We start from the raw sequence: 22,452 nt of genomic DNA on the forward strand, positions 1-22,452 counted from the left end.
TTACTTATCTTGCTTGGTGATGGCTGTTTTATCTGAGATTCCCAAGGGGCGTGTAGCCTGTGTGCGTTGGCTGGGTCGAGATTGCCCCTGAGTGTCAGACCTGAGTCCTGTGGTTGTGCTGTCTCAGAAGCCGTGGTCAGTTCCTCTGCTCCCAGTCCAAAGGCCAGCGCCAAGGTTCCCCGGCTGGGACGCCGCACTCCAGGCTCCAAAACCAGTTGCTGCCTCCCAGTGACTTCTCCTCCTGTCAGCCGCATCACTGTGCTGCCTGCGTGCACTGGCTAGGCTTCCCCCGAGGTCACTGCTGGGGGCTAGGGCTGCGTCCTGTGTTTGCACCGTCTCAGGATGCCGTGCTCATCTCCCCTGCACCCAGTCCAAAGCGCGGCACCAAAGTTTTCTGACTGGGACACTGGCTCCAGGCTCCAAAAATAGTCACTGCTTCTCCGTGGTTGCTCGTTCTCTCTTAGCTGCCTCAGTGTGCAGCCTGCTTGTGCTGGCTGAGTCTCTGTCACTCAGGTCAACTCTTTAGATCTGTGTTTGATGGTCAGGGTTTGTAGATTGTCATGTATGTGATCAATTCACTTGTTTTTCTGAGTCTTTGTTGCAAGAGGGATCCGAGGTAGCTTCTACCAATCAGCCATCTTGGCCCCACCCAGCTTAGCCTATCTTTTGTTGTGGCTCAGAGAGGTTGCTAGACATATGATGATAAAAATTATTTCCTTTTTCTTTTTACCCTTCTCTATGAATAAGAAGAGGGAAAACATGACTATAAAAGGCAGCTAACTCTGTGAATCAGTGTCCGATAGCAATAAGGAGTGGCAGGGCCTATGGGGGTTGGAGAACATGTGTCCTTCTCCCCCAGTCAGCTCTGGCCTTTTGTTGCCCTGCAGAAATGTGGGTCCAGTGTTGCTACATCTTCCTGTTTTCCAAAAGAAGCTAGAAATCTAACTATTCATAAGAGATCTTCTGATTTTTAAACATTGTCGACTAATTCATATTTTAAAACACACTATGCAGCACCTTCCTAAGACAATAAAACAAAATAAAGCACATCTGAGGGTCTGATCCTACCTGTAGGCTCTGAGTTTGTAATGTCTTAATACACAATGTAGCTCATAAATATCTACTGGAGAAAATAATTAACAACCAAATGTTAAACCAACAACAGTTTTCACTACTCTTCCAAGAATTGTGCCCCCTAGATGCAGTGCCATTTGTGTTTGGTGCTTCTCTGTGATATATGCATGTCTATGTGTCCTCTCTCTGTCCATCCACCAGAGTGGGGATGGAGAACTGCGCAGACGGGCCATCAGGCTTTAGAAGCCCTGAACTCTTTACTGTACCCTCAATGGATAGACTTGGTAGTCTAGTGAGCAAAGTTGACATGGCTCATCAGCAGTCAACATTCTGCGATGGAATCAGAATCGGAATTGGAATCATGCTGCTTCCTAAGGAATGTGTCTGTGCTTGTAGCCAGCTTTCTAAGATGCTTGCCTCTAGGTATTTGCCTGTAGAAAGTTTCTTCAAGTCAGTACAAAGTAGAGTGGCAAGAAATATATCCACCTTAGAGGATGTGGGGAACTGTTTTTCTGTATTCTTTCAGATGTGGCCTGGTGGATAGATTTAGTCACATTCGTCTAACCCCTTGTCTCTCTCTCTATTACTTCCTCCCCTCCTCTTTAAGTTTCATTTACTTCTGATCTTAGTTTAGTCCCTTAAAAGGTCCACAGGCATCACTGAGCATGCACATGACTAGTTAGCAAGAGTAGGATAACAGCTGACTGCTGAAACGTGGATGCTCTGGCATCACTTGGATGATGTCGACCCTGATGGCTTTTGCATCTCTGGGACAGGGTCACTTAGCTCGGAGATGGTGTCAGTGCAGCATGAACCACTGTCCCTCCAAACAGCTAAAGCTTTTCTGCTGGCAGAGAGATGCCTGCAGTAGACACTTGGGAAATAAAAGATTTTGTTTATATTTATTTTGAGTCTATAGTTTCTGAATCCCATAAATGTAATTGTGTCATCAGCAAGGAAATATTTGCCTGGGGGTGTGGGTGATCCTCTGGACAAGACAGAAAATATTCTCTAAGATTGAACATGTTTAAAAACCAAACCATTTGCTGTCTCGACTTGACTCTGACTCATGGTGACCCCCATGTGCATCAGAGAAGAACTGTGCTTCATAGGGTTTTCAATGGCTGATTTTTTTTTTAAGGTAGATAAACAGGACTTTCTTCTGAGATGCCTCTGGGTGGACTCGAACCTCCAATCTTTCTGTTAGCAGTCAAGAGTGTTAACCATTTGTATCACCCAGGGACTCCTTTAGCATGTTTATGAAAATGGTTTTTCTGCATTTGTATATATTAAGCCAAGGGAGTCTACCTTAACATTCAAGTTTTGGTCTTGGTAAAATTAGTTGAATTTTCAGAGAGCAGACCAACTGGTTGAAATTTAAAAATTTTTATGCCACATATTTCCTATTTTTCTCTTCCATTGACTGAATTTCATTTTCATTGTGATAGCTTCAATTTTCTAAATCTCTCCCTTTCCTATCTACCACTCCATACAAATTTACCTGAATATGTCTCTTATATACCTACTCATATCTAACACCACTTTTTCCACATTTTACCTGGCCCCTCTGAAAAAAGGTAGCATTTTCTGGAGCCCTGGTGGTGCAGTGATTAAGAGTTAGGCTGCCAACCAAAAGGTTGGCAGGTCAAATCTCGCTATGGTCAGAATCAACTCGACGGCAACAGGTTTGGTTTGGTTAGGTTTTAGTTTTCTGCCCTGAAGGGGACCAAATGAATCCTCCTGCCTGTGCTCCTTCAGACAATTTACCAAGGACTGACTGTGGACATCTATTTGGAAATATTATATGAAAATTGTATTTATTTCTTGTTTCTTATTTTAGGAAATGGAGTACTTCTTTCACATCTGTCTTTTCTCGCCAACTATTTTATAATGCTAGATCTTTTTACTGTTCCATATGTTTCAGTTTGCTGCCACAAACTTTTTTTTTTTTTAATCTCCATCATCATCCAATAAGTTAAGTGATTTCATCCTTGTTTTACAGATGAGGAAACTGTCCAGAGTATTTGTGACTTTCTGCAAGCCCTTCATCAAAGTGAACAATTTGAACTTACATCCAAGTCTTCTGGCTCCCAGGCTGTTGCCCTTTTTACTAAACCAAGTATCCCTAGTTGAGCTCTTAAGGGCTGAATGATGCCAGATATAGTTTTCTACCTTCTGGCGTTCCTAGTCAAGTGTCCCAGGCAGAGTATTTGATCAGTAGACACTTGATTTCAAAACTTCTGTCACTTGGAGCCCTGGTGGTGCCGTGGTTAAGAGCTACACTACTAACCAAAAGGTTGGCAGTTCAAATCCACCACGTGCTCCTTGGAAACCCTATGGGGCAGTTCTACTCTGTCCTATAGGGTTGCTATGAGTTAGAATCAACTCAACTGCAATGGGTTTGGTTTTGGTTTTATGACTTGACTCTGGGTTATGCAACACTGAATTGTATGAATACAGGTATTACTGAAAAAGGACTGTGAGCAAAATCCCTCAATTCAGGAGGTGGTCCTAAAAGACTGTGATGAAGGGGTAGCCTCCCAAAGAGCAGACCTAAGGTGCTGCACTAACCAGCAGTCACTGCACTGAAGAGTAAAGGAGAAGGCAGGAAAATGAGAATGAATTTGTTTGAAAGCCTGGCATCTTGGATATTTCAAAGGTCAAAATAGTGTTTAATGGGAACCAAATACTTCAGGGAACTGGTAATGGGATAGAGCAGTCTTCCACCTCTAGGACTTCAATTTCAATCTAGTCCAAGTAAAGAAGCAGGGTGGGTTAAGGGCCTTGGTAATGGAAGACTGAGTCTCTCACCTCCAGGTCCACAGAGCAAACTCTCCTCAGGTTGCATAGGGCTGCCGGCAATTATTCTGAAGACTGCTCAGTGGGCTATATAAAACAAATTAATGGCCATGGTCCCATGAGAGGTGACAATGGTCGCACTTTCCCAAAGCAAAATTGTAGCAAAATGAAAAAGCAGTAAATGAAACTGGATGGACATTTTGCACTCTTCTTTAGAGTGTGGCCTTGTGGATGAAACCAAAACATTTTTATTTTATTATGTTTTGCCCTCACAATGTCCTTGATCTGACTGAGGAAAAGAATTGTTACTTTAAAAAAAAAATACATTGAAATACAACAACACAAACAATAGATTTCATTTTCGAATAGGTACTAGAGAGATTGTGGGATGACTGGAGGATGGATCTGGTTAATCAAAGGTGGCTCTGGGCTGACATATGTGTAGAATCATTCTCAGCTCTGTACACCTATGCACACTGACTAGGGAAAAGGTGAAAATCTGGATGAGCAAAGGAAGCCCCTTTTCCTGATTAGGGGAGGGTACTGCATTCAGCTTTGGGCTGGACCTGGCCTAGGAGATCTGCCCAGTCCTTGGGTCACGTCTGGATTAGCAATCCCTAATGACCAGCTCTATACACTGAAGTTCATGTTGACTCTAGATCATCCTTTTGCTTGGTTTGCTCTACAATTCATGATTCCAGACTTTGTGTTAGATTCATATTCTGCTATAGGAGAAAAGGCCCATGTTTCCACTAACTATGCCAGGGTTGTCGAAGGGTTGGATTAGAACTGGTCTTCAGATGCCTTTTGGTAGACACGAAGGGGCCTAGATTCTCTCTAGCTATTATCAGTTTACATAAAAAAAAAAGAAAAAGAGAGAGTCAGAGAAATTAGCTTTGGGTATGTTAAGTTTCGAGGTGTTGTTCAAACATACACGCACTCAAACACGGGCACACATACACACATGACTCTTCATTTCTTTAGCACTGTGTTTCTTAGCCTTTTGGACATATTCATTTACCATCTTTACGCTAATGGATAAAATTGTAGCACCGCCTGTAAAGAAGAGAGAAGAAAGAACATTTGTGCCCTTTAAATGCCATAACAAAAGTGCTTCTTCATGTCGTGTATGAGTTCATTTGAATTCCAAGGATAAATGGTGTATGTAAAACGGTGGCTGACTCACAGGGGCTCACAGAGTATGCCATACAAGAGTAGAAGAGTGCCCTACTGTTTTCACAGGGGCTTTCCTTCCATTTGGCTGAATCATTCTTACTTTACAAATTGGTGGGGATATTGAGTTAAGTAAATTCAAGTGAGGAGATATACTCTCTAATTATTCTATCAAAAAGACACTCACAGAGCTTTAAAATAATACTGAATTCTGGTATGGTGAATATTTTTTCAAAGGCATGAGTTAGCATCCTGTGACATGTTTTCAAGTCTCTGGTTTAGGTCACCTTTACCAATCTCATCAAGAGCCCAGGAAAAAGGCTTTTCTTTTCACACATCCACTTGAGTGTCCAGATTGCCCTCCTGTTCAGAGGTCTTTTTAGAAGCTATAGTGACACAGTGGTTAAAGGTCTTGACCGCTAACCAAAAGGTCGGTGGTTTGAGCCCACAGGCTGATCCACGGGAGAAGGATGTGGCAGTCAGCTTCAGTAAAGATTATAGCTTTAGAAATGCATGAGGGCAGTTCTACTCTGCCCTGTAGGGGTGCTATGAGTCAGAATTGACTTGACAACAGGTTTGGATTCTTTTTTGGTACAGAGTTTTTAAGTAGCCCTGGTGGTGCAATGGTCAAGCACCGTGCTGCTAACCAAAAGGTCAGAAATTCGAACCCACCAGCAGCTCTGCAGGAGAAAAGACCTGGCAATCTGCTTTCATAAAGATTACAGCCAAGAAAACCCTATGGGGCAGTTCTACTCTGTACTATAGGGTCACTGTGAATTGGAATTGACTACACACAACAGCAGCAACAGAGAGGCTTTGATAGAACCATGGAGGACAGCAGGCCAGCCTTCTCTAGATGTACTGCAGGTGTTTAAATTGCTCTTGTTTTTCTCTCTATTAATTTTATTATGGTGGTTGGGGCTAAGTCAGAATCAACTTTTTGAATTAGAAACACTGATACAGTCCAAGAACGAATGCTACAGTGGTGATAGTTGAGAAAGAGAAGGACCATAAAATATCATCTGGATGAAATGCCTGGCTGCAACACTATCTGCAGGACACACACACACCAGAGTCCCGGTGTGCAGACAGCGCTGCTGATATATTAGAGTCCGCTGGCCATTTTGTTTACGATAACTAGGAAAGGAAAAATGAGCCCCTGTTTTGGTGTGTTCATCCCAAGATGATGACACAGTAGATTCCCCTTGCAGGTAAACCAAGAGAACTCAGTTAATCACCATTTATCACTCAAGTGACTGAAGTGTCTTGCAGATGCATTGGAGCCCTGGAGACTGAGATATTCATTGGGTTGCAATGTTATTCTCTTCTCTCATTTCACCTAATATAATCAACTCAAGTCCTGGCACGAGGGTGATGTATGCTGGCTTTTAGATTTCCGAGCCTTTCACAGGTACGTGATTCACTCCCACAGAACTAGATAAATTTTCAGGAAGAAATCTCATATCATTATAATTTTAATAACTCCACAACTTTGCTCCATCTCCTACATTACCAGGCTATTCCAAGCAAACATCACTTTTTGCCAGAAGCCTCTAATTTATTTCTCTGCATCCAGATCTGCCCAACTTCAAACAGTGTTATGTTGAGTTGATTTTAATACCGAAATCACCCTTGGGGATTCCAGATAGATAAGTTAATGCCTAATTGACTGCAGTTTTACCTATGTTTTATCATATCAGAAATGTGCTCTATTTGCCAGGCAATAGTTGAATGAGAAGGTTTGGGCTTTCCTCTTGACCCTCCCACTCCTATTTCAATTATTCTGACTACATGAACATAAATTATTAGTCATAAACTAAAAATAATATCATGGCTAGCCTTGACTTGTACAAGGTTCCGATGCAGGGGTTGGGAAACTTTTTATGTAAAAGAGAACCTAATAGTAAATGTGTTTAGGCTTGCAGGCCACATAATTTTTGTCACAACTACCCTACTCTGCTGTTGTAGTGTGAAAGCCGCCATAGACAACATGTAAACGAATAAGCTCAGCAGTGTTCCAATAAAGCTTTATTTACAAAAACAGACGACAAGCAGATTTGGCCCACACCTTGGAGTTTGCTGATGCCTGCTCCAGGCTAATCTACTTCATCCAACTTTTGCATACTCAATCCTGAAAGTCGTCATAAAAAATTGCAATAATCAGCATTGTGTTTTCTGATAACTCCAGCACTGAAGCTCTCAATTCTCAAATGTGTATACTATATCTTTTTTTTTTTTTTTTTCAGTTAGAAATTCAGACAGAGATTGGTCTGAGAGTTCATCTATAAAAGTGACTGAAGAATGCCTTACTTACTGAACTAGAATTTCTTGGTTCATGTTTATTATTCACATAAGCCCATTCACACTGAAGCTTCAATGTTAACATAATCTATCAGTTGGAACATAGGTAAACAGCAAAGCCTTCGGGAGAAAGGTCTCCTTGCAACCATAGAACGGGCCTTGAAGTGTTAGTGGCTGTTTGCTGGTTTCTCTTCCATAGATGGTGAGCTGTTAATCCTTGGCCTGGAATCTAGTTCTCAGAGAAGATTTTCTCCATTGTAGCTTACTCAGAACTGATGGTGCAACTCTGTGGAAAATGAGTAAAAGGAAGCTTGTATGTGGTGAAGGGCCAATGGACAAAGTTAGAGGTGGTGCTTTCAGCTAATGTCATTGTGCCAGAAGAGATGTACTGGGAGACTTTCTTAGGGATTAGCAGCAAGGAGTTAGAAGGGATCAGATAGGGAAAATAGCACAGGACATGCATTTGTACTGTAGGCCTCCCACTTCCTGGCTATGTGACCTTGCCTTCCAAAATTTACATCTGTAAAATGGGCATTTGACCAACACATAGAGTAAGGGTAGAGTCAGAGTCAGAGAGATTATGCAAACTGGCTTTCCTTGCACACCTTGTGTTCTGGGAACTAGAGCACAATTCTCCACCAAATATGTAAAAATTTACTCGTGTGTGTGTGTGTTTGTGTGTGCGTGTGTGTACATGCCGCATAGAAGGATTTCTGTGGGGAATGTATTAGATCACACGTGTGAATGTATTGAGTACAGTTTCTGTCATGAAGTAGATGCCTTATGGATGTTTGCTCAGTGACTGAGTCTTATGGAGTCCCTAGTGCAGGGTTTCTCAATAGTGGTGCTATTAATATTTTGAGCTGGATAATTCTTCATTGTGGGAACTGTTGTGTATATTGTTGAGTATATAGTAACACCCTGAGCTTGAATCCACTAGCATCACCCTTCTCCCACCTCCCCCCACCCCAATATGACAACCAAAAATGTCTCAACACATTGCCAAATATCCCCTGGGAACAAAGCCATCCCTGGTTGAGAACCATAGCCCTAATAGTTAGAACATTAAAGAACAGCAGTGAGTCCCAGACTTTAGGCAGTATCTGAATCAACTGGATGGCTTGTGAAAATACAGATTGCAGGGACCCACCCCAGAGCTTCTGATTCAAAGGGCCTGAGGTTAGGCTCAAGAATTTGCATTCTAACAAGTTCTCAGGTGATGCCGATGCTGCTGGTCCAGGAACCACACTTTTGTAAATATGTAGGTAAGATGTACGTTGTTCTGGAATAATTCCACATGATTGACAAAGTGTTTCCTAACTTCCAAAATGATAATGTTGTTACTGCGAACACAGGGTCTGAGGCCTGTAAAGTCCATCAGGTGGGTCCTCACAGCTGCAGTAGAGATACTGGGGAAGAAGCAAGGCGATGGTGGGAGATGTTCAGTCCATGCTAGACTGCAGTCAGCCCTGCCCCTCCAGCTGTTTCTTGAGCCCTGCCAGGACACTGCTCCAGGTCTTGGCACAACACTGAGACGTCTACAGAAACGAACTTTACTTTTTACTTTGCAGTCAAACTTAACTAGCCAGCAAGCCAGTGTGACGTTGGGGTCGGCGGTGTGAAGTGGGTGTTCAGAGTGGATTTGAAGGATGTGATGACTTGGGCTGCTGGTCTGTGGCTGGTGACGATTAGAGCAGTGGCTCAGACTTGTGTCTTATTTACTTCTACCAGCTGCTTTGTCCTTCCGCAATTCTCCCCTCCAGGTCAGGGTTCCTGTTGTCCTAGGCTGTCATCCTTGATCTCTTTTTTTTTTCCCTCCTCTGCTGGGAGGTAGGGATGGAGCTGTCTTGAGCTATTTATCAGTCTTATCTCTCTTGGTCCTCTGTTAGTATTTCAGACTGTGGATCTAATCCGCTTTAATTGATTGACCTGGAGCAAACAGACATCAGCGAAAGCGCAGGTGCGTCACGACTGCAGCCATGCAGAGAGGCGGATGTAACTTTGCTGGGCGGGTGCAAAGGTCACTGAGGCCTGTGCAGGTTTAGGAAAATAGAATTAGTTTCCAAGCCATTTAACGTGAACTTTCTAGAGACAATCTATATAGATTCTGGAATTGATGATCTTGAATGAGAGACAGTTATTTCAAATAGATCAGTGTCCCGCAGGGAGTGTGCAAATGCCTCTGTCTCATTTATCATCTGTGATATCGTTTCTCACCCAGTCATCCCCACTAACATCATCACTATTATCATCCACTTCACCCGCCATTAATATCATTGTTACCTCACTCTCTGTAGAGCACTTCAGAATTTACAAAGATTTCATTAAGTTCTCTTCGTAAGTACCATTTAGTGCAGGTATTATTATTGTTGCTGTGGTCTTTACTATTGTTATTCTCACTTTTCATATAGACAGCCTGAGGCTTGAATAGTCAAGGGACCCACTCAAGATCACATGCCCAAAAAATCTGCGGAGCCTGCCCTGGTCCTGCCTTCTAATTCCCAAAGGCTTCTCAAACCCAGAGCAGACATTTTCTTCTCCCCAGCCCACTGCCATAACCATGCTTAAGCTCTCAGGGCTTAAGGTTTCAAGGGAAGGGGACCAGGTCATTGTCACGAGGCAATAATGAAAGCCTGGACTGTCTCCAAGCTTCACAGCTGGGGTTTTGTCAGTTTGGGTGACTCCTGATGGGCTCCATCCCTGTCTTAGACTTCTTGAGGGGCAGACCTTGCTCTTACATCTCTGGAATCCCTTAATAGTACATGGCCCTACACAAAGAAACTGCACAGTCAGTGCTTATTAACTATCAATTGACCTATATCTATAGCAGGAGGCAATAACCTTGAAAGGATGGACTAGCCATCTCCACTGAGAGAAGGTAAGAATAATGAAAGCCTATGCTATGTTCTGCTAAGTGCGTGTTTGATCCTAGAGACCCTCACTAAAATCTCTCAGCCAAAATAATCTAATGAATCAGTAAGGTTGTACCTCATCCTTTTGTATTTTACAGATTGCATATCTAAAGTATGATGACGCTATCTGTCTTGCCTAGGAGTCTTTGCTAAAAAAATCCACGGATACATATAAGAAGTGGAAACCCTGGTGGCGTAGTGGTTAAGTGCTATGGCAGCTAACCAAGAGCTCGGCAGTTTGAACCCTCCAGGCACTCCTTGGAAATTCTGTGGGGCAGTTCTACTCTGTTCTATAGGGTCGTTATGAGTCGGAATCGACTCAACGGCACTGGGTTTATATAAGCAGTTATTTGTTTTATCCTAAATCCTAGAACACTAAAACCCTGTTTAGTCTTTGATGATATTGGAATTTATTAATATGTATTTTTCTATCACAATCACACATTCTAATTCATTCATTCACTTACTTATCTGTTAATTTAGCAAACATTTGCTGAGCATCTATTAATATCTCTGCATTTGGGATACCCACAATCAAGCAGATTAGGTGGATATAATGTTAATAAAGTTATGTATGTACCACGTTATGGGAAGAACTCAATTACAGTGCATAATACATGTAACTGAAGCATAACATGGTAGAAAATTCATGGATTTTAGAGCCAGGCAAACCCTGGATTCTAATCTTAAAAATGTATTGGTTATGTGAATTCCAGTTATCTGAATCTTCCTCTGTCTTTATTATTCTATAAAATCCATGGGGTAGCTGTGAGGATTCAAAATTAATTCTACTCAATAATATTTACTGAGTGCCTACTCTGTCTATGGAGGCAATCAGGGTCATGTTCCAGCAACAAACAGCCTCAAACACTCAGTGGCATACAGCAACCAAGTTTTATTCTCACTGATGCTGTTTGTCCATTGCAAGTTGGTTTATTGTCATCCTCGCTCAAAGACTAGGCTGGCAAAGCAAGCACTAGTAAGAATTTGCTGGGTGCAGTGATTGAGAGTAAGAGAGAACTCCAGTGGTTCTCACACCAGCAATTAAAGGCATGGTTCAGGAAGGACACCCAATTTTTTGGTCAAAACTGGTCTTATAGCCCTACTTATCACAAGGGGACCCAGAAGTTCTATCTTACATGAGTCCAGAATGGGGAGAACAAGAAATATTTCATAAACAGTGTGAATGACACCGTTTCTTACTCTGAACCAGACTTTGAAATGGGTGTGGAAGGCCTTGTGGTATCTGGGGACATAGGAGGCATCTTACGAATGTTGTTTGTCTGACATTATTCCCTAGCACAGAACTAACACAAGCTGTGGGATGCCTGGCAGTTAAGATATCGAGAGCTGCTTCCATTGCACATCTCGAAGCACGTATTTAAAGTCCCAGGTCTGTTTCTGTCAGCTGCAATTTCCTAAAAGAGAGATGGTGCAGCCTGCCTTCCCCGGGGACACTCTGGAATGAATGAAGAGGTTGCCTACAGGGAGAGCTTTACTCCTCAGAATTTTTTCTTGCCCCTGTATGTTTCTGCTCCTAAAGTCTGACCCTGGAGTTGGTAGCGTCTCTTGGGTCACCGCCTCAGCAATAACTGTAATATGGCTGATTGAGGATCAGAAATCTGGAGCTGTACTAATTTGAGAAACCAGGTGGGCTCATGAACAGTCATTATTGATGAAGAATGACTTACTGGCTATTTAAAGACAGCTGTTTTCTCTCCTGTTCAGTTTTTTCCTGAATGCGCTTGAGGATTCCTTGGTAATGTCTTCTGATTTACCACTTATCTTTGTTTTTAATATCAAGAAACAACAGAGTTTGAAGCAACTGCCTGGGTAGCAACTTTAGTAGTGATGGGTGTGGAGTTATTAAAATTTATAGCCATGCTGTTTTTGCAGCTACACTTTGCTTGCCTTGGAGAAGCATGTACACACAAGGCACCAAGGAACGCTGAGAGACAGCAACTACCACATTGTGACAGGATATCAACTCTGCAAAAGCTTTTTAAAAACCTGTTCTGTTTGTTAAAATTTATATTTATTTTCACACTATATCTTGATGATAGTGTCTTCCAAGCCAGCCTGTCCTTCACTTATGCCACTGCTTTTAACTACACTAATGAGAGGGAGAAAAAGAGGAAAACCCTCAATGAGATGGACTGACACAGTGGCTGCAACAATGGGTTCAAGTACAACAATGATTGTGAGGATGGCGCGGGACCAGGTGGTATTTCGTTCGCTATGAGTCGGAATTGACTCAATGGCACCTAACAACAACAACGAAAGATAAGAAAAGGAAAAGAAGACCGAAGCTTATTGAGGTCCAAAAGTATGCACAGTCCAGTGCCAGGAGGTTTGCACATATGTGTTCTATAATTCTCACAATAAACTTTGGAGGTAGGAATTACCCTCCGTAATCCTTACACCAGGTTGGAATGAACTCTGACTCATGACAACCACATGTGTGTCAGAGTAGAACTGTGTTACATAGGGTTTTCAATGGCTGAGTTTTTGGAAGTAGATTGCCAGGCTTTTCTTCTGAGTACCTCTCGGTGGACTTGAACCTTCAATCTTTTGGTTGGCAGTCCAATGTGATAACTGTTTGTACCACCCATGGGCAGTTAATCTGCTTGTCTACTGACTGAAAGATTGGAGGTTCAATTCCACCCAGAGGCACCTTGGAAGAAAGACCCGGCAATCTACTGAAAAATCAGCCACTGAAAACACTATGGAGTACAGGTTTTTTTTTTTCTTTTTTGTGTGTGCTTTAGATGGAAGTTTATAGAGCAAATTAGTTTCTCATTAAAAAATTAATAGACATATTGTTTTGTGACATTGGTTGCCAACCCCATGACTTGTCAACCTCTCCCTTTCTCGACTTTGGGTTCCCCATTTCCATTCGTCCAGCTTTCCTGTCCCCTCCCACCTTCTTGTTCTTGCCCCTGGTCTGGTCTGCCCGTTCAGTCTCCTATACGTGGTTGAGCTACATGTATTATTATTCATTTTATGGGCTTGTCTAATCTTTGGCTAAAGGTTGAACCTCATGAGTGACTTCATTACTGAGTTAAAAGGGTGTTCAGGGTCCATACTCTTGAAATTTCTTCAGTCTCTGTCACACCAGTAAGCCTGGTGTTTTTTTGTGAGTTAGAATTTTGTTCTACATTTTCTGCATTCTGTCCGGGACCTTCTATTGTGATCTGTGTCAGAGCAGTTGGTGGTGGTATCCGGGTACCATCTAGTTGTGGAGCACAGTTTTTACTCACATACACGGGGTTGCTATAAGTTAGAGCAGAGGCATAACTAAGGTATGGCAGGTAAGGCATATGCCTTGGGTTCTGCTTGAGAAGGGACACAAATGAGTAGTTTCTATTGGCTATCGAAGTTTCCATCATGAGCTGTGAGAGATTATCCTGCAATTTAAAACTAATTACCATAGATGCTATTTTCCATAGATAGATCCCTGAGGTGGAGTCAATTCCACAGCAACTGGTTTCCCTCCACCCATTTCTTTATTGATAGGATAGAATAATGTCCATACGCCTACAAGGGAGACCAGTTAATATGACTATTATTTAAATTTATGCGCCAACCACTAAGGCCAAAGATGAAGAAATTGAAGATTTTTACCAACTTCTGCAGTCAGAAATTGATCAAACATGCAATCAGGATGCACTGATAATTACTGGTGATTGGAATGTGAAAGTTGGAAACAAATAAGAAGGATCAATAGTTGGAAAATATGGCTCTGGTGATAGAAACAATCCTGGAGATTGAATGACTGAATTTTGTAAGACCAATGACTTCTGCATTGCAAACACCTTTTTTCACCGAAATAAACAATGACTATACATGTGGAATCAAATCAACTACATCTGTGGAAAGAGACAACGGAAAAGCTCAGTATCATCAGTTAGAAGAAGACCAGGGACTGACTGCAGATAAGGCCATCAATTACTCATGTGCAAGTTTGAGTTGAAAGTGAAGAAAATTAGAGCAAGTCTACAGGAGCCAAAGTGCAACCTTGAGTATATCCCACCTGAATTTCGAGACCATCTCAAGAATAGATTTGATGCATTGAACACTAATGACTGAAGACCAGACAAGTTGTGGAATGACATCAAGCACATCATACCTGAAGAAAGCAAGACGTCATTAAAAAGACATGAGAGAAAGAAAAGACCTAAATGGATGTCAGAAGAGAATCTGAAACTTGCTTTTGAACATTGAGTAGTTACAGTGAAAGGAAAAAAATGATTAAGTAAAAGAGCTGAACAGAAGATTCCAAAGGGTGGGTAGAGAAGACAAAGTATTATGATGACATGTGCCAAGACATGGACATAGAAAACCAAAAGGGAAGAACATGCTCAGCATTTCTCAAGCTGAAAGAACTGAAGAAAAAATTCAAGCCTAGAGTTGCAATACTGAAGGATTCTTCTGAGCGGCGCAGGAAGCATCAAAAGTAGATGGAAGGAATACACAGAGTCACTATACCAAAAAGAATTGGTCGGTGTTCAAGCAATTTCAGAAGGTACCATATAAGCAGGAACCAATGGTACTGCAGGAAGAAGTCCAAGCTGCACTGAAGACATTGGTGAAAAACAAGGCTCTGTTAATTGATGAATTATCAATTGAGCTGTTTCAAAAAATGGACGCAGAGCTAGAAGTACTCATTCATTTATGCCAAGAAATTTGGAAGACAGCTACCTGGCCAACCGACTGGAAGAGGATCTATATTTATGCCTACTCCCAAGAAAGGTGATCCTACTGAGTTCAGAAACTTAGCTGAAGATCATTTAAAAGTGGCTGCAGCAGTGTATTGACAGGGAACTGCCAGAAATTCAAGCTGGAATCAGAGCAAGGGATATCACTGCCATCAGATGAATCCTGACTGAAAACAGAGAACACCAGAAAGATGTTTACCTGAGTTTCATTGACTATGCAAAGGCATTTGACAATGTGGATCATAACAAATTACAGATAACATTGCAAAGAGTGGGAATTCCAGAACACTTAATTGTGCTCATGCAGAACCTGTACATAGATCAAGAGGCAGTCATTCGAACAGAACAAGGGGATACTGTGTCGGTTAAAATCAGGAAAGGTGTGCTTCGGAGTTGTATTCTTTCGCCATTCAAACTGTATGCTGAGCAAACAATCCGAGAAGCTGGACTATATGAAGAAAAACAGGGCATCAGGATTGGAGCAAGACTTATTAACAACCTGAGTTATGCAGATGACACAGCCTTGTTTGCTGAAAGTGAAGAGGACTTGAAGCACTTACTGATGAAGATCAAAGACCACAGCCTTCAGTATGGATTACACCTCAACATACAGAAAACAAAAATCCTTACAACTGGACCAAAAGGCAACCCATGATAAATGTGGGAAAGACTGAAATTGTCAAGGATTTCATTTTGCTTGAATTCACAATCAACACCTGTGGAAGCAAAAAAAAAAAAACAAACCCAAACCCAGTGCCCTTAAGTTGATTCTGACTCATAGCGACCCTATAGGACAGAGTAGAACTGCCCCACAGTTTCCAAGGAGCGCCTGGCAGATTTGTACTGCCGACCCTTTGGTTAGCAGCCAGTAGCGCTTAACCACTACGCCACCAGGGTTTCCTTGGAAACAGCAGTCAAGAAATCAAAAGACACATTGCCTTGGGCAAATCTGCTGCCAAAGTCCTATTTAAAGTGTTGTAAAGCAAAGATGTCACCTTGAAGACTAAGGTGCGCCTGACCCAAGCCATGGTGTTTTGAATTGCCTCCTGTATGTAAAATCTGGACAATTAATAAAGAAGACAAAGGAAGAATAGATACCTTTGAGTTGTGGTGTCAGAGAAGAATATTGGATATACCAGGGACTGCCAAAAGAACCAATGAATCTCTCTTGGAAGAAGTAGAACAAGAATGTTCTTTAGAAGGAAGGATGGTGAGAGTACATCTCACATACTTTGAACCTGTTGTCAAGAGGGATCATGCTTGATAAGGTAGAGAATCAGCAAAAAAGAGGAAGACCCTCAACTAGATGGGTTGACACAGTGGCTGCAACATTGGGCTCAAGCATAACGATTGCGAGGATGGCGCGGGGGAGAGCACTGTTTCGTTCCGTTGTACATAGGGTTGCTATGAGTCGGAGTCGACTTGATGGCACCTAACAGCACCTCTTTATTAAAGAAAAATCGGAAGTTAAAGAACCTGCCAAGGTCATACTGGTTTAAGAGCCAGAGGTATTATTTGGACCATGTGATACTGTAATCCGTGTTCATCACAGAGTGTTATATATGGTCTAATGATTGGATGATTCCTTCTCCTGATCTCATTTATTCTTTATATTTGTATGATGTCTTATTATTTATAAGGTGCCGTCATATTAATTGTATTATTTTATCCTAACAACAGCCCTGTGAAGTACGTAAAGCTGGTATTCCAACCCCATAATACACATCAAGAAATAGGCTTAGAAAAGTTAGTAACTTGCCCAAGGTCAGTCAGGGCTTTATCTTTTACATTTTCTCTTCTCTAGACACAGGAAGCAGCAGAGGTTATTTTCTTGGCAGCTGAGCATGATAGATTCTAGCCTGGGCAACTGTATGGGTACTTGCCACAAGGCTTCCGTGGCTCATAATGAACTGAAACAAAGCAGTTATCTACGGATTATAATGCCACTATGGTCCCATGACAAATGACAAGGAGGTTGCAGTAATGAGATTTTATTACTGTGAGTAGTAAGACCACATCTGAGGTCTAGCACAGCCACATTTACCACAGCAGGGAAACATAAAATGAAGCATCTGGGGAAGGGTCTCCGCTGTATTGGCAGCATGCTAGCAGGATTGAGAAGATCTCTTTGGAACAGTAATTACAATGCCAAATGTGTGGCGCCTAAGATAAGGACCAAATATTTATTCTGGCAGAGATTAAATCTTTTCTTTTCCTGAATCTATTATGGATCTTGCAGAAAATCTGCCCAAGAATATATCTCACTGATCAGCTAACTCACTGAACTAGAACTCTATTTTGCCACTGGTGTAGCTGAAAAGCTGCAGACGGCTGGTGTAAAGTCTCCTCTGTCCCCCAAAACTGTTCTGCCTTCATGATTAATTAGTGGCTCAGAAATGAATTGAATCACCAGCAGTCTTTTCCATGCCTCCAGGATTTATATGGTGGTTTCTCACTGAAGAACCAAGGGGCAGTAAACAGCCAACAGCTGTGGGTGGGCAGAGGGCGGTCATGGTTTCTTAACTCTTCATTCCTTTCATTCTGCTAAACAGTTAAGGACTCAGGTTGTCATAGCCTTGCTTATTTAGATATGACAGTGATCATACACAAGTACACATACATATATAATCTTTTGAAATGAATGCCAACTCTTATCAGTAAGAGTCATGCCATTTCTAAATTCTCTTAGAATCAAGGAGAAAGAATAAAATGAATCAGAATAATGTTAATTGTGGGCATGAAAGATACAAAAGCAACCTGTTATCAGGTTCATTTATTTATGCATCCTATTTTAATGCTAGGTATTTTGTTTACTGCTAGAGATTTAGAGATGAAACACACACAAACAAAACAACGAGAATAGAGAGGTCACAAGAAACAGATTTAAGAAAACATGAGTTTGTTTAGTCACCATTTAGGAAGGCACCAGACTCACTATACCAGAGAATAGACCGTGGAAACGGCGGACATAATTTTACATTTCACACTATCAGGGCACACAGGAAACTTTGTCTGCCTCGTCTCTTAGCATTCAACTCCCTTCTAAGATCAAGACACAGAGTGTGGTTCTATTCTTTTAGCGAGCACAATATGCACTCACATAATAAAGGATAATTGTCAAGTTGAGGAAGGCTTGCCTTATGGGAAAATAAGTGTGAAAACCAGTGCCTAAAATCTCACCAGAAATCTTAATTTGTTGATGTTAATCATAGATAGATATATGGATAGACAGATAGAGAGATAGCTGCCATCCAGTAGCCTTCAATTATGGTGATCTTAAATACAACAGAACAAACTCAGTCCTGCATCATCCTCAGGATCACTGGCATGTTCGTGTCCATCATTGCAGGTATTGTGCCAGTCCAGCTCATTCAAGGTCTCCCTTGCCCTTGCTGTCCCTTTACTTCACCAAACATGATGTCTTCCAACAGTGATCGATCCCTCCTGATAAAGCATCCAAGGCAAACAGGTTGAGCAGTGTTCTATTATGACCTGTAAAGATGTCATTGGCTACTTTGTGGAAGTACTACATTGGCAGGCCTTTCTTTCTAGTCTGTCTTAATCTGAAAGCTCTGCTGAAACCTGTCCACAGTGGGTGACTCTGCTGGTACTTGAAATACTGGTGGCTTAGCTTTCAGCATCACAACAACCCACAAGCTACCACAGTATGACAAACTGACAGATGGGTGGTAGGACTTTAAATCACGGTAGGTGCTTAAGAAATGTCTGTATATTGAATTAAAAAAAGAATGAATGAATTAAAAAATGACTAAATCTGAGATTCAGAAAACTCTTTACTAGATCTTATTTAGATTCTGTACTTCTTCTTTCTCTTCCTCCTCATTGTTCTTGTCTTCTCCTCCTTCTTGAATACGGACATGGATAATAACAGAGGCTATGTGAACAAATACTGTGACTCAGTCTTATAGAATATCAGAATTACAAATAAGTTTTATTACACTTGAATTCCCACCCTATTGTTTAGTCAATAAGTTGGAAAATTAGAGAGATTCAGGACTATGACCATTCCTCCCAAAACCCTGTAATGTGGTGATGCCTTTCTAAGAAGTCGAGAGAGGCTGATTATATCTGATCAGTAATATTAATTTCATTTTACGTCTCACTGTGAATATTAATGGTAACAAATTATGAGGGAAGGAGAGCAATAAGAGTTTTAATAGGATTATTATTTGTGCTTCAGTGCTTCCTGGTGATTCCCAGGAGGTGGATGCTATCACTACCTTCGCCTTCACCACCACCGTCACCATCATCATAATCATCTTCACTGACATAGTTACTCTTCTGGAATTAATTGTTTCCCCTTCCCACAAATCTTTGGAAGCCACAGAGGTTCTCTTCTGCTGGGTGACACAAAGCTACAGCAGTGAATATTGCATCCCTCTTTGGATTAGTCTTAAGATCAAGTATGAGAAAAGCTAACAGACCTCTGACTCTGGAAACCCCAGCTTGATCTCAGTGACTTCCTCTCAAAATGCCTCTTCTGTGTGGTTTGTACCTGCAGAAAGCATCAGCAGGAGTTGGTGTAGAGTGCTAATTACTCTGCCATTAGCTCCTAATCATTCTATAACCCTAAGTTCCTACCTATAACTCTCCTTGGCCTTGACTGATCCAAAATATATACGCATGTGCACATTTCCTCTTTCATCATAAATCTTACTGGTGAAGAAATCTAGGGTCCCACGTCTTATGAGCCTCTACTAGAAAAGTCATAATTCTCCTCATAGAAAATAACTTTGCAGTGTCACTGTCCAGTACTTAGATAGTTCTGTGGTCCCAGCCTTAATGTCTGTTGAGGGCAATCGAATGATGTAACCTGTGTAATACAGCCTGTGAGAGCAATTTGGGTGGTTTTGTACCATTGGTTTTCATGTTCAGGATAACAGCCTTTGGAGAAATGTCGGTCACTCTTATTAACTTCACTCCGACACCCCCTCTGGGCACTTAGAGGTTTGTTTCTAGTTGAAGGATCAGCTTTAAAGGGAGAAAACCTTGTTGTTGGTAATAACCATGCTTTTTGTGTTTCTTTATTACAGGAACAGGGGAAAATTGGAGTCGTCTTCAATATTGGCACAGTTGACATTTCCATCAAAGAGGAGAGAACCCCAGTAAATGATGGTAAATACCACGTGGTGCGCTTTACCAGGAATGGTGGCAATGCTACACTTCAGGTGGACAACTGGCCAGTGAATGAACATTATCCCACAGGTACAAATTTTACTCTCAGTGACCATACTCTCGTTCACTCTTCCACTCACTTTTAAATGGAAATTTTTCTCATGACTGTCACCAAATCATAAAACTTTACTATTAAGCACACATTCATGGTTTTTTACCTGAGAATTTATTTCTTTAGAAGACAATCCACTGTAGGAAACTTCTGGAGACTTACTAACTATGCACGGACACTTTTTATTAACCTGACTTATGTTGCCTGACTGGCTCATACCAAAGGCAGGGATTGTGGGCTTTCCAGGGCACTGCAAAATGATGAGCAGTGGAGGGAAGGGACAGTTTATCGTGAGCTATCATGAATAATCACAAGGAAATCAATTTGGGATCTGGACTTCGTGGTACCATTTAGCAGGGTGTGGATGAAGGCACAGTTGACCAGAGATGGCAGAGAGACTGTGAAAGGAGGTCCACTAAACCAGAGTCGATGAACATCAAGTCACGGTAACGAGAGAAATACGAACGGCAGAATTTCACTCACTTTGTTGACTTTTTGCGAGTTTTTCTCTCACTTTTTTTTATGTTAAGCCTGCGTTGATGTTCAGAAATGGGTCCTACTAGGCGTTTTAATAGCAAGCATTCTGGCATGGAAGGGAGAGGGGTTAATCATCTGTTGAAGTTTTACAGTCAAGGAATATTCGCCAGCAAACTCCCAGAGCCAGATGGCCGCATCAAGGGCAATGAAAGGAAAGGTTGCCTTCTTTAAAAGAGATCATTTAAATAATCCCTTAGCTTTCCCTCTTATCTCCCAGGAAAAGAGTTCTGGACCCTGATAATAAGAGTGCCAGGGACGGAGGAGGAAACATTTTAGGAAAGATCTTTTCTCCACAGTTGCATTGCCACCCAATGGATGCAAAAAATGGAACTTTTTGTTAATCCAAGCCGGATGCTGCTTCTAATTCCCTGTCCCCTCCACTCCGAACTTCCCCCAATTTCCCCACATTTTTCCTCCCAGTTCCTTTATAGTGAGATAGGTACAGTGATGGGGAAGCCAGAAGCCTACTTTCCAGAAACTTAGAATCATTAAGCTATTATACTTGCGAGAAATGCACCAAGTAAATTACCTACTTATGGCCCCAGATTCTTGAAAGACTTGAAGGCTCTGATTATGTTTCCCTGCCTAACTCAGCATTAATATTCTTTAAAAACCAGGCAAAATTGCCTGTGATGCTGGGTTTTTCCCTAACAGCTAGAGTCTCCCTACCCCTGGTTTAAGAATTGGAAGGTATCCACAAACAGCATACAGGGCCCCCAAGGTATTGACACAAAAGTTCCACCAATTCATTCCTCTACCATCTCAGTTTCCAGATAGCTCAGCCATTGCTGTGGGTCTTTTGTCAGATCCTTAGCACTTCTTAGATTAAGGCATACAAATGTCCTTATGGAGCTACATTTGAGCCTTTGAAGAGAGCCAGAGATGTCAACCACTACTGTGAATTCTTTTTCTCATCCAAATTCACTAGACGCTAATAGACTTAATTTTTAAATTCTTCTTGTGTAAATCCTGGAGGGGAGTGGGGATCAAAATAGCCCAATATATTAGACGCTGTTTATTTGCTTATAGGATAAATCAATCTCTCTCCATGAATATTTTCACTGGCCCCGCTAGTGCTGCCATAGGGTCTGTTGTGTTTCTATTAGGGATTTCAAAGATCCTGCCCTGAGCCCATTTAGAATCCATGAGTTTGCTGCCAGCAATGAGACACTTCTTTGTGGGTCACTTTAAAGCCACAGATATATAAGAAAACCAACGACCCTTGCTGTGTGTGTCTCTCTTTTCCATATTATGGATTGTTTCCTATGTGTTTTCAAAACAGACTAAGCCTTTCTTTAATAGCATTGCTGCCCCCTGAAAATTATTATAATCACTGGTAACTGTTATTTAGTAATAATATGTGTTATTGTTACAAGACATGGCAAGTTATGGCACTTACAAGTGCAGGCTTTGGAGTCAACTGACTTGGGTTTCATTAGCTGGATTAAGACCTTGAAATGCCCTAAGCACTGAAATATTTGATGTCTTTCCTAAATATATTCAAAATGTAACAATTACAGCAAACCATAAGATAGGTGTAAGAATTTCTAATAGTTCTGATTTTTCTCCTCCGATGAGAATTTTAAAGCTTTAAAAATATATCAAAATCTTACCCTCAAATTCTCTCTGCTTTGCTGGCTCTCTAAATAAATGCCTATTCTTTCTATTCGGTGATCCAGTTTCAAACTTC

The 22,452-nt window shown here is 41.5% G+C and overlaps 1 protein-coding gene across 18 annotated transcripts in view; it reads left to right on the plus strand.

Annotated features, from left to right (window-relative positions):
• The window catches only part of NRXN3 (neurexin 3), a 1,785,202-nt gene that overhangs the window by 1,558,676 nt on the left and 204,074 nt on the right, over positions 1-22,452 (plus strand). For all 18 annotated transcript variants that reach the window (XM_023546430.2, XM_064292808.1, XM_023546429.2 and 15 more), the window contains one exon: positions 20,032-20,203. In XM_023546430.2, coding sequence (XP_023402198.1) covers positions 20,032-20,203 — 172 coding nt within the window. The remainder of the gene's footprint in view (positions 1-20,031; positions 20,204-22,452) is intronic.

This window comes from Loxodonta africana, chromosome 10 (assembly GCF_030014295.1).
Source record: "Loxodonta africana isolate mLoxAfr1 chromosome 10, mLoxAfr1.hap2, whole genome shotgun sequence".
Taxonomy (NCBI): domain Eukaryota; kingdom Metazoa; phylum Chordata; class Mammalia; order Proboscidea; family Elephantidae; genus Loxodonta; species Loxodonta africana.